The sequence below is a fragment of the Ahaetulla prasina genome, chromosome 14 (genome assembly GCF_028640845.1).
Source record: "Ahaetulla prasina isolate Xishuangbanna chromosome 14, ASM2864084v1, whole genome shotgun sequence".
NCBI lineage: Eukaryota > Metazoa > Chordata > Lepidosauria > Squamata > Colubridae > Ahaetulla > Ahaetulla prasina.
The window spans coordinates 1,831,802-1,847,970 of NC_080552.1; the positions used below are offsets into that span (position 1 = coordinate 1,831,802).

Genomic DNA, 16,169 nt, shown 5'->3' on the forward strand with positions numbered 1-16,169 from the left:
GCTTCACTTCGGAGGAGTTGCTTTGCATAGAAAGCTTTGAAACAGCTTCAGTGCAGTTCTGGCACTCACGTTGCAATATTTAAGTGATGCATGAATTAAGTGGACTGAGTCTCTGGTAAAGAGCACAAGTGCCATGGGGGGTGGGGAGGGGGGCTCTGCTCAGGTGCTGAAAATCCTCTCTGCTGAAATCCAAGCAAGATTTTCAGTCCCCGAGGGAGAGGGCCCGGCACGCGGCCAGCACCAGGCTTCCCAGGGCCTCCCCCAGACAGAATGGGAGTTTTTGGCTCGTACCCTTGGCTGTGCCTGTTTCTCCTCCAGGGTTTCACCTCTGCCTTATTATCCACAAGCGTTTCTCCTCAGCTGGCCCTCCTCCATCCTTTCGCCGTGGCCCATGGGCCACGGCCCCTCCGTCCCAGTCCCTTTGCCGCAGCCTATTCATCGAAGTACAGTTCGCGTCAAGCGTTTGGGCACCCGGGACGGTTCGCAGCCAGCCAATCAGTGCAAGGGCTCGAGGGGCTTTGGGAGAGGTGCTGCGAGGGGGAGGTGCTGCACTTGTTAGGAGAAGGTCTGTTGAGCCTCTGGTGGCTCAACAGACTAATGCAGTCTGTTATTAACACAGCTGCTTGCAATTACTGCAAGTTCAAGTCCCACCAGGTCCAAGGTTGACTCAGCCTTCCATCCTTTATAAGGTAGGTAAAATGAGGACCCAGATTGTTGGGGGCAATAAAAGTTGACTTTGTATATAATATACAAATGGATGAAGACTATTGCTTAACACAATGTAAGCCACCCTGAGTCTTTGGAGAAAGGCAGGATATAAATGAAAATTAAAAAAAAGGAAGGGGAGGGACAGAAGAACGGGGCTGGGGGGCATATATGGAAGTGCTGTGCTTGGTGGAAGAGCGGGGGTGGGGAAGTAAATAACCCAGCTTCATGGAAAGGAGTATACGGATAATATTATCACATATTATCACATGTGATAAGATGTGCCTGGTAATTGCTTGCATTTCCAACACTTCAGTGATATGAAGAGGGGAAATCAGGAGCTCCCATTGCTTTTTCAGTTTGGGGGGGGGGGGGGGAAATCCTGTGTTCATAAGACAAATAGTTACCATAATGCAAGTCACTTGCTGCCTCTCTGCCAAAATCCCAGCCCCTTGCAAGCACCCCTCTGGTGAAGATCCAGTTGCTGCCAAGATCCACCCAGCACCCAGAGATCCCTGCTACCAGACACCACAGCCAGGCCCTCAGCTATCCCTCCCTCCCTCCCTCCCTTCCTTCCTTCTTTCCTTCCTCCCCTCCCCTCCCAAGGACTAGGAGCAAGGCAAGAATCAAGTACACTCAGCTTATCAAATACACAGAGGTACCCGTTAGAAACAAACTTCTTCCTTAGGAAATTAGGAGGGAATCTGGCGGCATCTTTAAGTTCTCCTGTTTGTTTATTCAGGAAAGAAGTTGTTAAGCCAGAGCAATGTAAATGCCCCAGGTAAAAAAAAAAGGTGGTAGCAAGAATTTCCCCCTCTGACTTCAAACAGTCTCCTTCATTGCATGTAGTTCAAAGTCTTCTGTAGCAACCTCAATTTGCATATCTTGCCATCAAAATATACAGAGGAAATAGTATAGGTGGCATCTCCCTCCTGCAAGGCTTGTAAAAATGTTTAGACATTTATTACCGAAGTGTTGAGATAATATTATCTGTTTGCTCCTTTGGATGAAACCGGGTTATTTACTCCCCACCCACCCCCGCTCTTCCACCTCCTCCCCTTCCTTCTTCTAACAAGCTTAGCACCTCCCCCTGCAGCACCTCTCCCAAAGCCCCCGAGTCCCTGCACCGATTGGCTGGCTGCAAACTGTCCTGGGTGCCCAAAGACCCGACAGGGACTCTACTTTGACCAACGGACTGCCGCAAAGGGACTGGGATGGAGGGGCCATGGCCCATGTATGTGTCGGGGCAAGAGGATGGGGGAGGACCAGCCTAGGAGAAAAGCTTCTGGATAATAGGAAGACAGGAAGACAGCAGTGCCGGCTGCTGGTGTGTAATTTCAGCCCCAGGGCAGATCAACACTGGGTCTCCTTCATGCCTTTGGCCCTTCAGCAATATCCTGGGGTTAAAGAGCCTTCTTGATTATTGGTCCATCTCTGTAGCTGAGAGAATGGGCAGCTGTGCTGGTTTATTATCTCCAGCAGACACTGGATGGCTATCACTCGGTATCCCTGCTTCGGCATCTTTGCTGGTGGATTGACAGTCAAATGCCTCTTTTCCCATTGTATCATCTCCAGTCAGTGGCCACAGAGGTTAGAACGCTGCGCTGACAATCAGCAGGCTCGTGCTTGAGACCTGTTGCTGCTGCTGGGAGGGGTGAGCTCTCATCACATGCTCCACAGCCCCTACTGACCCAGTAGTTCCAATGTGGGCGATCCTTGGGCACCACTTCAATGGGCAACTCATGGGGACACAGACCCCTAACTGGGCATCCCTTGGGCAACAGTGTTGTCACTGACAAATCCTTTGCTGCTTCCAACATGGGAAAAAAGTCTCCAGACTTTCAATGAATGTGTTTTCCATGTGGTGCGTTGTCTTGACTTTGAAATCTGACAGTCAGAGTAGCCTCTACAAATGTAGCTTCTCATCTGGTGTTGGACTCAGTGGTTCTGATGCTCCCATCTGAAGAAGATGACAAGACTCTTGGTCTGGCTTGTGGACAGCTACAATCGTCTCAAAGCAGCTTGAGAAATTATATCAAGTGCAGGAAAACAATACCTCCCGTTTTCAATGGGACTGCAACATTCAAGATGTATTCCATTCTAGAACAAATAATTCAGCTTCTGAATTTCCCACCAACCTGTCTGAGTGGTTAGATGCAGCCTCATCTGAATGAGGGGCCATAAATAAACTTCTTTTTTTACTCAGCTCATGGCTGCCTGCTCCATATCACGAAGAGCCTTCTAGCACCTTTCTGACTAAAAACTTGTGCTTTTTAATAAAAAAACAGATTAGTCCATTTGCAGACCTGATTTTTTTTTTTGCCACCATAGGTTAGCACAGCTTTCCTCATCCAATGCCTATAACAAGAGCCATTCAACATTTATTCAGTGCCTTGCTTGTTTCTTTTGCTAAGGTTTTCAGGAATTTCCCAGGATAGGTCTGTTTTATTTGTTTTATTCTATTTAAAGGACTAATTTGGTTTAGCTAGAAACCGGGAGATGGTGAGTTCTAGTCCTGCTTTAGCCATAAAAGCCAGCTGCGTGACTTTGGGCCAGTTCACCACTCATGTCCAAAAGCTGCACTTGAGCAGTGGGAGCCTCCTATGACCATGAGGTGCCTTTACTGCCTCCCCACCTTCCATCTCTTCAGATAGACTTCAGGAGAAGCATTTGAGCCAGAACAGGGTTTTAATGCAGGTGTACTTAATTTTGGAGCAATGTCGATTCCTTGGGAATGCTGCATGTTTTGCTATGGATACTTTTCCAGACGCGAAGATGCAGGTTTTCCATCAGATAAGATCCAACAATGTGTATGTGAAATGACATACCAGTACATTAATAGTAGCAAATGCGGTATGTAAAAACACATTGCATTTGAGAAGAAATTGTTTTCTCAAATATATACAAAATGTACATATGAAAATATATTTTGTGCTTGCTTTTTAAAAATGATATGTAACTTAGAAACTCCACAAATGTGTGTGTGTGTGTGTGTGTACATCTGTGTTAATAATATAGTAGAAAAAGGCCACCGAAAATATAAACAAAACAAGTTCAGAAAAGTGACTAAGTTAAAAATTAATTGCAGTGAATGAGGTATAAATTTGTACTTCCAGGATGGTATAATAAATCTTATAATCTATGAGGTAAATTGAATTGATTTTAATTTCCACAAATCCTTTAATATCTGCTTTGCCAAAACTGAGTTGATGCTAAATGGTAGTATTATGAAATGTTTTAAAAGTCACAATTTGCCAACATCTATGGATGTTTGCATATTCACAAATTGGCTATCTCACATAATGGTAACTATAACTCAATATTTAATTTAAGCATTAAGTGCCTATTTAGGAACTAATTCTCAAGGATAACAATTCTTACAGGAGTCAGAGATTTCAGAGGGGTAAATTTAAAATTCTGAATGATCAAAGCTAAATAATTTTCTGATAAGCTTGAAATGGTGGGAAATTAAATCTGTCTTTCTCAACAGGAAATTACAATTTATTGTGAAAACCTTGAAAGACGCCTGTGTTAGAGAAAGCTATTTAGTAGTGTATAATTTCACTCCTCCTCCCTTTTTCTTTCCTAAATCATCCACTCCAGGGTAGGCAGAAAATATTGGAAACCAGTGATCCAATTCCTCCATCTCTGCTTCTGAGCCTTTTACATATTTATTTGTGGTTGCGGTTATTTTTTCCCTCCAGATTGTCTGTCTGTCTCTGTCTTTCCATCTCTCCTTTTTTCCCTTTTGATCTAGCTCCTTCCTTGGTTTTCCCTCCACAGTGGCCTCTTTCTCTGCCATGGGCCTGACCAGCTCTCAAGGAGGGTTGTACAGGAGCATTTCCTGGGCAGGTATATTTGCATCTTTTCAAGGAGGGTGTTTGCTGTTTTGTGTGGCTTCTAAAGGCAGCTTGGTGTGGAAGGAAGCATGCCTGTGATTCTTACCTAGGGCTTTTCTCGGTCCTTCCAGCCAACCATCTTTCTCACCAATCATTGGAAGTAGGAAGAGGAAGAATGGTGGGACAGGCAGAGGTGGCCTCTGGTCCCTGGGAGCTCAAAACTTCTGAAGAGTTTAGAAGGACAAAACCTGCCATTCCTTTGATCTTCTCTTACCACTTCCATTTCCCTTCTATTTTCTGCCGTGTTCCATTCTACTTCCTTATGGTCGTGTTATGCAAGCGATTCTGCTCCAGTTTCAAACTATAAAGCTCACCCTGGCTGGATGCCAAGGAATTCCAGTATGAACACAAGAGTTGGAGGAGAGACATCTGCTAGGGGCCGTTCTTCAGTGCAAAAGCAGCCACCGATGTCAAACCTTTGCTGCTACTTTAAAATAATACCAGAAAATCAGGGCAAAACCAGTCTTATCCTTCCCATTACCTTGTCATCTGCCCCAGCTATACTTCATTATCAAGCATATGAACATTTGATAGAAGTATATGATAAATGTACCATTTACTAAAAAAACTGATTCTAATCAGGGGCATTTGTGAAGTTGGCCAGAAGTCTTCTGCTTGAACAGTTTAATAGATCAGCACATTAGCAAGTAAGGATAGGTGGCTTTAATACTAAATCACTAAACATTTTAAAATGTGTTCTAAAAACAACCTTAACAAAAATGGGGACCTGCCCCAAAAATCTTTGGACCTACCCAGCACCCGATAATCCAGCCAGGCCACAGAGCCACCCCCCCCCAAAACCCCCCAGTCCTACAGGGTTGATTCAAGGGTTCAAAAGCATTGACACCTAGTGACATCTTAATAAGGCTTGTGCTTTGCTTTCTGTTCATATATCTGCATATTGCAAGAAAGCCTCCTAAACAGAGCAAAACGCTCAGTTAGAACTCATGAGCTTGTTTGACTCCCATTCGGCCATGAATGAAGCAGCTGCCCTCTCTTCTGGCTTCACCAATACTGGGAAAACTCTTTCGCCTCGTTAATGGGACTGTTGTACGTACAGTATCATAACAAGATTCCATATATGATATACTTTGGGCAAAGTTGTTGTTAACAATATTGGACTAACTGCATTTTTCACTCTGTCTACTGCAATTGCTCCTTTGATCTCTGTGGGAGGAACAGGCTGGGGAATTCTAGGAGTTCTGGACTTCGAGTTAAAGTTGCCAAGGTTGAAAAACAGTAGGCTAGATTGTTCTAATTTTTGTTTGAAAACACAGCCGCCCGGTGAAGTGGAAGGGAGGTACTTTGCAAAACACCAGTGTTGTAGGAAGAGGATCCTGCTTTCAGGAAATATTTCTCCACCTGCCATTCCTGGCTCTTTGTGTCTCTTGACAGAATCTGCAGTCGTACTAGAAGAAGGAAGCCCCCCAGATGAAGATCAAAAAGGAGTGGAATTCCACCCTGAATCTCAAGAGATGGAAGACTTTGAACCCACGTGTTTGGGGCAAGGGCTGGGGGAGGAGAGATTAGGCCGAGGAGCCTATTGTCGGGTAAGACAGCCCCTTCCTGCCCTGTTTGCCCATCAGGCAGAGCTGCTCAGGGTGCTTCTTGATTGGAAGAGGTCCATCAAGATCTGGGATGTCCTTGAGAGACAAAGCTTCAGGGACTTCCAAGGATTTGCAAATTCTCATCATATAACTGAATTGATTGCAGTCGGGAATAGTAGTCACGGGGCAGGTAGAATTGCTCCTTGAAAGGAGATGCTACTGTTGAATGTAGAATAATAGGGTTAGGGATCTTGGAGGTCTTCTAGTCCAACTGCCTGCTCGAGTGGGAGATCCTAGTCCATCCTAGACCAATGGCTCTTCAATCTTTTCTTGAAAACCTCCAGTGATGGAGCACCCACAACCCCAGGAAATTTCCATTGCTCTTCCATTGATTCATTGTTCTCATTGTCAGAGAAATTTCAGGGGGAAAATCACTGTAAAAAGCTCTGTGGAAAGGAAGAAAAACCCAAATAGAAGCCACTAAATTATTTTGGATTTTTTAAATACAATTTTCATTAAAGAAGTTTTCACAAGATAAAAACAATGCTTGTCAGAAAAGAAATAAAGAAAAATAGTCAATAGACAAGAAAGAAAAGAAGAAAAGACAAATGATAAGAAAAAAGAAAAGATGATTAAGAGCCTCGGTAGCGCAGTGGTTAGAATGCAATACTTGCAGGCTACTTCTGGTGACTGCCAACTGCCTGCAATTTGGCAGATTAAATGTCACCAGGCTCAAGGTTGACTCAGCCTTCCATCCTTCCGAGGCTGGTCAAATGAGGATCTAAATTGTTAGTGGCAATAGGCTGACTCTGTAAACTGCTCAGAGAGGGCTGTAAAGCACTGTGAAGCGGTATAGAAGTCTGAGTGCTATTGCTATTAAGAAGGGGCTTCTACTCTTCCTTGACAATGGTTATAAATGCATTTTTATTCTATATCCTCTCCCTAAGATTACACTATAATTTCCTTCTTTCCACAGCCTGCCTTTTTAAATTGTCAATCCCATAAATCACAAGTTCATTTTTCCCCAGTTCTGCAAAAAAGTACATAAGGGATTTTCAATTACTAATAAATGTGGTTATTTTCCTTTCCTTAATGGAACAACTCGGTTTAGCCACCTTTGAAGACACTATAGATTGTTCAAGCCATGTTTTGGAAGGCAGATTTGGGGAGCCTCTTTGGAGGAACATCCTAATGATCAGAATATTTTGAAACTGATGTCCTAGAAAAACGGCCAGCTCCCTTTGCTTTCCTGGCTGGTTAGAGGCAGGACAGCTGCTGGCTGCCCGAGTGGTTGCATTTGTGTCCCTGCCATGACCAAGGAGTCGGAGAGCCTTCAAGGCAATCTCAGTGCTTCCGCCTGTATGTGGCACAAACGGAGCTGGCCCCTGCAACTGCCCTTTCTGAGAATCTGGCCTTGTTTTAGAGAGCAAGGAAATGGCCTTCCATAGCCAGCACTTGGGGTGGAGTGATTCTGCAAAGTCCTCCCTAAGCAGATACCTTGTTTCTCCCCCTCGCTCTTGGCAGTCATCATCAACTTCCAGCCAAGAGGAGAAGGCTCCCAAAGCAGAAGATCTGGCCGCCATTGGCATTCCGATCGAAAGGACCAGGAACCTGGAGGACAGCCGGGCCTTCGAAGCCCTCTCTTTCCAGCCTTCCCAGACCCTCAGCAAATCCAGCTCCTCCCCAGAGCTCCAGACTCTTCAGGAAGTCCTCAAGGATCCGGGTGGCGAAGAGTCGGCCCAGAAACTCAGCAGCGAAGGCAAATCCAAGTCTCAGTCTGGGCACCTAGAAGGAGAGGCCGCCGGGGGCTGGCTGGCGAAGGGGGAAGATGACCAGGGCCCTGGAGGGATGAGGCTGGCTGCGGCGGCCCCCGCCTGTTCTCCACACTCCCCAACCGGTCACCGGCCGCGGGGATACACCATCTCTGACTCGGCCCCCTCCAGGAGGGGCAAAAGGATTGAGAGAGACCTCTTTAAGGGAAGAGCAGCAGCTGCCTCCAACGCAGGGAAAGTTCCAGGCATCAACCCAAGGTGAGGGATGTTGGTGTAGAAATGGTGTTTCCCTTCTATGGAGCATCCGTCAGAACCTCTCCCAGAATCTAGGGCAGAATTTAGAGAACTGCACGAGACAATGGGGTGAATGAGCAGCAGCTCCTGAAATTGGGAAAAGTCTTGGGCCAGTGAGTGGATCAATCTAAATCTGCTCTGGCCCCCCAGTTTCAGTTTGCTTCACACCCCACATGCCATGGTAGGTGATGGAAGCCTCTTTCCTCAGTATGTTGAACAGAATTTAGAAGGGCATAGATTCTGAGGAACTGAAGAAACGACAACTGTTCTTGACTCAGAATCGGGAGTCCCAAATAAAAGGCATGCAGAAGACAAGCCTCCTCGCTTAGAGTTGCTAAGGAAGGCCAGCACTTCCTGGCAGCTTCTTCAGGAGCTGAGTGCCCCCTTGATTTCCTTTGCCAAGGCCTGGTCCCCAGAGGCCCTTCCTGGAAGCATTTGGCTGTTTCCTCTCTGAAATAGGGCAGAGAGCTCAGGGAGGCCTTAATAACAGTGCGTCAAGACTGACTGCCAGGAAGAATAGCTGAAAAATTGCTCACATCTCCAGTTTTATGAATGACCAGGGGGTTATTTTCCCTCTCAGGAGACTGGCTCAAGCTATTTACAGTCTGAAAATGGGAGGGATCCTGTGTGGACATTATGGGTAGTTGCCGTCTTCTTGTCCTTTCTCATGGTCTTTGCAATGTTTTGAGCAGACAACCAGAAAAAATGTTTCCTTTTATCCATTGAAGTGTCCATTGTAGATTATTGTGCCTTCCAAAAGTGAAGGTCTTAATTCTGATGCAGCTAAACAGGTTTTCTTCCCCCCCCCCCCCAATCTTTCAGCTTTGTGTTCCTGCAGTTGTATCATTCTCCATTCTTTGGTGACGAATCCAACAAGCCCCTTTTACTGCCAAATGAGGTAAGCTTGAGCATATTGTAGTTGACTCATTGATTGATTTCGTACCGTTAAATCACTGCTGACTCTTAGTGACCACAGAGATAGATTTCTCCGTGATGATCTGCCCATCATCAGTGATTTTATATCTTCTCTCCCTGTGGTTTTCTTGGTAAAAACACACGAATGGTTTATGGTTGCCGTTTCCTGCTCTTGCCATTGGAAGAGCCGGTTTGGTCTAGAGGTTGAGGCGTCAGGCTAGAAAATGGGAGGCGGTGAGTTTAAGTCCTGTCTTAGGCATGAAAGCTGGCTGGATGACTCTGGGCCAATCACCAGGAGACGGTGAGTTCAAGTCTTGATTTAGGCATTAAAACTGGCTGAGCTCATCCCTCCTCACCGATTGTTGTGGGGGAAATTAGGAGGAAGCACCTTGAGTTATTTGTAAAAGTCAAACTAGGATATAAAATTAGTTAAATTGTCACTAATTATAGGTAGTCCTCAATTTATCACCACAATTGAGCCCAAAATTTATGTTGCTAAGTGAAAATTCTGTCAAGTGAATTTTTCCTCATTTTACAACTTTTCTTGCCACATTTGTTAAGTGAATCATTGCCACTGTTAAATTGGTAACACGGTTGTTAAGTGGAATCTGGCTTCCCCATTACCGTCGCATGTCAGAAGGTCGCAAAAGGGAATCATGTGACCCCAGGACATGGCAACCGTCATAAGTGTGTGTCAGTTGTCAAGCACCCAAATGTAAATCACATGACCATGGGGATGCTGCAACGGTCATAAGTGTGAAAAATGATCATAAGCCATTGTAACTTCAAATGGTCACTAAGCAAACTGTTGTAAATTGACGGCTATCTGTAATTGATCCTCTGCTTCCCGCCTGTTTCTGTCTTACTGCTGCCCAATGCAGATGGTGTAGCTGCCAGCTGGGCTGACCTTCCCTCCTTCCCTCCTTGTATATGCTAGGAATCCATGCTCTTGGCATTCTCCCAGGAACACACACACACACACACACACACCCTGCTACTGCCACAATGAAGCAGCACAGCAGGACTTGGAAGTGAGGGTGGCGGGGGGTGGGAGAGCATGTTGTGAAGCAGTGGAACCAATAAATGTCACTAAAGAGAGTGGGAGTGGACTGGATGTAGAGAGAGAGCTGCTAAAATGTAATTTCCAGGTGGAAAATGCTCCACTTGGGAAGGTGGTGTTCCCAGTTACATTCTCTGGGCCCAGAAATGCTTCCCTAGGGCTAATATTCCTTTTCCGAGAGAGGCTCAAATGCTTTGGATAGTTCCAAGTGTTTCTTGGTTAGGTTGAGTCCAAGCGTGGAGGAGACGCCTTGGGACTTCCCAGCTGCTTTACTTGTTTGGGAACGAGGGGGGGAGGGGGGCATATGAAGGACGCTGTGCTTCTGTTCAGGTGGAACGTTGATGGAATCGGGTCTCTTTGACCCCCATCCAGGGGTGAAATGCTCCCGGTTCGGACCGGATCGGGTGATCTGGTAGCGATGGGGACGGGCAGTTCGGAGAACCGGTAGCAAAAATCCCTGACCCCCCACCCCCACGCCCATGCCCACCCAATCGCCTGGTCCCCACTTGCCTACTTGCTGCTTCTTTCGGGCTCATTAAGCTTTGCTTCAGCTGCTGCAATCAATTGCATCAGCTAGCAACTGAATCTGCCTGCCTGCAATCCATCTCATCGGTGAGCAACTCAATCTGCCTGCCTTCAATTGGGTAAGTAAGGTGGGGGGAGCTCTAAAAAAATAGTTAATTGGGGTTTTTTTAAGGAGGTTTTTTTTTATTTAGACAGCAATTTAAAGTTAAGGAAATTTTAAATTTAGCTGCTTTTATCTAAAAATATAAATAAAATAAAATAATAAAATAAAATATTGTACAGCTTTCTGAGATTTGGTATGTTTCTGTAGTGTTTCACTCTAACTACACAAACACACAAAATCTCACAAAGCTATATGTGGCATTTTGTGTATGTGTGAGAATCTGTTGTGTTGTGTTGTGTTGTGTTGTGTGTGTGTGTAAAGTGTGAAAGTTGGTTTTTGAGCTTTTTGTGAGGTTCCTGCTTGTTGCAGGGGCCATTTTGGGTGAAGTGCAGCTGCTTTTACATTGTGTGTGAGTCAGTTGTGTGTGTGTAAAGTGTGAAAGTTGGTTTTTTGTACCTCTTGTTTTGTGTACTTTGTTTATTATTTTCATTATTAATTGTTATTGGCCATGCCTACCTGGTCACCTGACCACCAAGCCACACCCACCAATTAAGCCACACTCACAGAACCGGTAGGGAAAATTTTTAGGTTTTCCCCCCTGCCCCCATCCTGTCTGCAGTGACTTCTGTGGGACTGTGGCAGCTCAGGTGTTGGAGACAATGAAACAGAATACCACCAAACCATAACTACAACTACAATTGTGTCTGCGTGTTTATTTGTGGCATCGTCACCTCACTCGGCTGCTGTAGCAGGTTAAGAAGAGTCAATTCAAAACAGGAGGAAGAAGGAAAAAAAGACTGAACTGGTTTCTTTTTCTCACAAGGGCAGGGAAGTTTGTGCAGCTGCTGCTCTTCTAGCCAACTGCCCGGTCTGCTTCTTTGACACTCCTGGGATTGTATCTGTGGAAGGGGATGCTGGGCTTTTGGACTACTAGACCCATGTGGCTTCCTGCTTCCTAAGAATTGCAAGAAAGGCGAAAAAAGGATCTCGTGCTCAGACGAGCAGTTGGGTTGCACTGGGAGTTGTATTGCCTGTGCGCGGTTCTGGGAGGCCTTCAGCAGTGAATAGGACATTTATATCTGATCTTGTTATAGTATTTTAAAAGGCCCAGGAGAGTGGACCTGACCCCGTGTGTTTCTCACCCTCTTGTCTTTTAATCCTTAGACCTTTGAGAACTCCATTCAGCTTCTAGATCAGATCCCTCCATATGACACTCACAAGATTGCCGTCTTGTATGTTGGAGAAGGACAGGTGTGTGCCATGTCTGGTAACAGTATGTTCCTAAGTCAGAACCTCTTTGGGAGAGCTGGTCACTCTTTCCTTGGCAGTGCCAGTTGCCCATCTAGATTGAAGGAGGACCTCTCTTCCACCACAGCTCCTCTCAGGAGTCGTGTAATCGGTCTTGGCTGCGGTTGAGTACACAGTCAAATCATGAAGGTCCTTGTGGGTTTCAGCAATAAATGCTAAATGATGGAGCCCTTGGTGTGGCCTTGGGTTCCTCTTGCGTTGGCTCTTCTTTGAGGGTCTGCATTCCTCTTTGTCCTGCAGAGCAGCAATGAGCTCGCCATTCTGTCCAATGAGCACGGCTCCTACAGGTACACGGAGTTCTTGACTGGCCTGGGCAAACTCATTGAGCTCAAGGACTGCCAGCCAGACAAGGTTTATCTGGGTGGCCTGGACGTGTGTGGAGAGGACGGGCAGTTCACCTACTGCTGGCACGACGATATCATGCAAGGTATGGGAGGCAGCTTCTCACCTGCGTTTACTCCACTTCCACCACCACCTCCGAGCTGTTTAGGAGCTATTTTGAAGCCTGGAGGGTATGTGAACCCCAGGACAGTTTGAGTCTTCAGATTCCAGGATTCAAACCTTGCTGGCTGTAACTGTGAGTCAAGGCAGTGACGTAGCATAAGATCTCCCTCTGGAAGGGAACCAGCCACTGTAATGCCACTTCACATCCATGCTCCAGGCTGTGAGGTGCCAGACAGATGTTAGCATCTACCTTGAGCTGGCATGAACGAACCGATGTCCTAGGTGAGGAACCCTTCAGAGCATGAGGCTTGTTGGGTGACTGGATCTTGAGATGGTGCGGGAGGTTCTGCAACTTAGCTTTTCCTTCTGATCAACTCTGCGAGGAAGATCTTTGCTGAGCAAAACCACTTCTCAGCTTTGTCCTTTTCTCCAAGTAGGAAGCTTGGGCTCCTGGGAGCATTTTGTGGACTGAGACAGCTGCTCTCCAGCGAGCTACCTAAAACCCTTTGTTTTAAGTTGGATGCCCAAGTAGTGATCTCCAGAGGATCCCTATTTTGCTGCTTGAGGTCTGAACTGTGATCTGCAGCCATTTTCGCCACTCTTTGTTTTATAGCTATTTTCCACATTGCCACTTTGATGCCCACCAAAGATTTGGATAAAAATTGCTGTGACAAGAAACGACATTTGGGGAATGACTTTGTTTCCATAATTTACAATGATTCCGGGGAAGACTTCAAACTGGGGACCATCAAGGTAAGGAGAAAGACACTGATTGGACAAAGGCAACTGGTAGCTTTGCGATTGGGGGAGCTGCCAGTTGCCTCCGCTGTTTGAGGCTGAGAGGCAGCAAGATCCCGAGCCAATCGGGGCTCTTCTGAACGAAGAGTGAAGTCAGTGAAAGTGTCCGCCAGGGATTTTTTCCTTTGGACTCTCCCACTCTGGGTTCTGAATTACTTTCCTAAGCAGGTTGCCCCTACACAGTTGCTCCAGAGAAGTGCTCACTGCTCCAAGGAAGAGACCAGAGTTCTGTGGTCCTCCTTAAGGCCGGTTCCTCCCTGCTAATTCTGCTTTTCCTTTCTAGGGTCAGTTCAACTTTGTTCATGTCATCATCAAACCGCTGGATTATAACTGCAACCTGCTTACTCTACAGTGCCGTAAAGGTATGCCCAGCCTCTCTCTCTTCACCCAAGTTTGCAAAAGATGTTGTGTGTTGCACTATGAGGTATGGGCCTCATACAGGGATCCAAGAATGGCTGCTGGTTGAATGAAATGTAGTAAATGCCGGAGGGTTGAGTGGGTGGGTGGTTTTTGCTCTCACCCTGTAAGCTCCTCTCTCCCTGTCATCCCAGATATGGAGGGGCTCATTGACACAAGTGTGGTGAAGATTGTCTCGGACAAAAACCTTTCATTTGTTGCCCGGCAGATGGCACTGCATGCCAATGTAAGTCTCCTTTGGGTGGGAGGATACCTCCCCTTCTGCCAGCCCTACAAGGTAGACCAGACTCAGAAAGCAAGGCCATGTAGGTCAGGACGACGTTTACTGTAACGTTCTAGGAACCGAATCTTGCAGGTCTGAATGAGCTTCCCCCTCCCTCTCCTTAGCCTCATGTGAACTCTAGTCTCTCTTATGCAGCCATTGCTTTGGCAGCAGCTCTTCCTCCTGTCCCTCAAGGTCTCTCCCTCTGCCCTCTAGAGCTTCAAAGCAGCATCGAATAAGTGGAGGGATCCTCTGGCTGGGAAGGCAAGGAAGACTTTATGGTTGCTCTGAGCACAAGATCTGCTGCCAGGAGCTGGACTCTCTTCCAGACCTGGTGGAGCCCTTGAAGCTACGTTCCTGTGGCAGCTGACCCAGCAGAATTAGGCTCTCCCTGCAGAGCAGCTCTGGCTTGGGTCATTGAGCCAGTGCCTGCCTGCGCCTCCAGGATGCCTCTTTTCATCCCAATACGTATTGCACTGGGGCGTTTGTCAGATTGGCATGTGCTGGGTTGGATTATTCTGCAGTCAGGGGAGCCCCTCCGTTCAGGTGTGCTTCAAAGGGCCCCTCCTCGTCTCTCTCCACTCAGATGGCGTCTCTGGTCCATCACAGCCGCTCCAACCCCACCGACACCTATCCCTCGAAGTGGATCGCTCGGCTGCGCCACATCAAGCGGCTCCGGCACAGGGTGAGTAAGGGACCCTGTTTCCTCCTTTTGAGTAGCCCCTCGCTTCTTCCAAGTAGCCGGTGATGTCTGAAGCAGGTAGGGGAGCCATCAAGACTTGTTTCTTCACAAAAGGCAAACATGTCCTGTGAGAAGCACACTTTCTAGACCTCTTGCCATCCAGTCTTGAATTAGTCACTTTTAGCCCAAATCTGGGTAGCTTAGACAGAGACGTCTGGATGGTATATAGAGATCAAACCCAAAATTATATGCAATAGCCCGGGATGCCCAAGACCAACAGTGCACCTGAGTCATAAAGACCAGCCCAGCAGCAGGTGTGGGGCAGCAGCCGGGTCTTTGGGAGAAGCTACCTGGGCAGGGGCTGCCAAGGACTGTGCCTTTGCAATCCACATCTTTTTCTTCCAGATCCGAGAAGAAACCCAGTTCCAAGAGGCCGGTTTCCCCACTGTGCATCCTCCGGTCCCTACGAAAGCCTCCGCCCGTGTCCCCCAGGACCCGGCCCCCACCTACGAAACTGGACAGAGGAAGCGCTTGATCTCCTCTGTGGATGACTTCACAGAGTTCGTGTAGGCTGCCCTGCCTCAACCTCTCCGGCGCAAAGCACCTCCCAGCCTCCAGCTGCAGCCATTTCGGCCTTTTCTCAGCCCATGAGCTGAGATTGCAGCTTTGTGCTCCCTTGAAGGCTGCTGACCTGATGCACAACTTTTGTGGGTTTTTCTAACCACCAGTTCTGTAATCAAGTTTTTTAAAGTGAATGAAGGCACAGTTCAGGTGTATGATTTGTTTGAAATGGCAGAAGGAAACTCAGCAACCTGACATCAATGTCCCCAAGGCCTCCAAGTTTGATCTTGGGGAACCCTTGGTCTTCAGAGGAAAGCCAATACAGCAAATGTGGGTGGATCGTTATTGAAGCTGAGCTTTGGGAGGCATTTGGGGCTGATCACCAAACACTTTGGCTTAAATCTGTCCCAATTGCATCCAATTTAGAGTTTTCTGAAGGAGACGGCAGCTCCCTTCTTTTTTTAAATTTACATTTATATCCCGCCCTTCTCCGGAGACTCAGGGCGGCTTACAGTGTGTAAGGCACTTTTAGCCTCATAGCCTTTTAACAGGCTATGAGGCCAGCAGGAAATGTAAGGATTTTCCTGAAGCAAGAATGTCTGTCTCTCTGGAGTTCAGTGGCCAGAGGCCCTTCTCTGGTTCAGACTGCCTTGTGTATTCATATAGAAATAGGAAAAGGTCTGATACTTTTTCCCAAAGGGGAAGATTTTGGGGCAGCAATAAAACCTCATTCTGCTGTATTGCTTCCCTTCTCTCTCACCTTTCCTTCAATGGGGGGAGGGGAGGGGAGGTAAAGCAATTGGTGGCGCCTGGGTTGCCATTATTCTCCAGGCCCCCTTTCAGGTGGGATCCTAGCTGCCGACCTTGGCCCCCCTTT

The 16,169-nt window shown here is 46.9% G+C and overlaps 2 protein-coding genes across 13 annotated transcripts in view; one reads left to right on the forward strand and one right to left on the reverse strand.

The window, feature by feature from the left end:
- TSC2 (TSC complex subunit 2) overlaps nt 1-16,032 on the forward strand; it is a 55,486-nt gene extending 39,454 nt beyond the window's left edge. For 8 of the 12 annotated variants that reach the window (XM_058157398.1, XM_058157401.1, XM_058157389.1 and 5 more), the window contains 11 exons: nt 4,489-4,557; nt 6,000-6,154; nt 7,676-8,181; nt 9,040-9,115; nt 11,985-12,071; nt 12,369-12,555; nt 13,186-13,325; nt 13,654-13,732; nt 13,922-14,013; nt 14,636-14,734; nt 15,137-16,032. In XM_058157398.1, coding sequence (XP_058013381.1) covers nt 4,489-4,557; nt 6,000-6,154; nt 7,676-8,181; nt 9,040-9,115; nt 11,985-12,071; nt 12,369-12,555; nt 13,186-13,325; nt 13,654-13,732; nt 13,922-14,013; nt 14,636-14,734; nt 15,137-15,301 — 1,655 coding nt within the window. In that variant the 3' untranslated portion in view covers nt 15,302-16,032. The other 4 variants (XM_058157396.1, XM_058157397.1, XM_058157400.1 and 1 more) reach the window with 2 other exon arrangements.
- The window catches only part of GNPTG (N-acetylglucosamine-1-phosphate transferase subunit gamma), a 32,256-nt gene continuing 22,247 nt past the window's right edge, over nt 6,161-16,169 (reverse strand). The window contains exon 11 of the mRNA XM_058157421.1: nt 6,161-6,597. Coding sequence (XP_058013404.1) covers nt 6,596-6,597 — 2 coding nt within the window. The 3' untranslated portion in view covers nt 6,161-6,595. The remainder of the gene's footprint in view (nt 6,598-16,169) is intronic.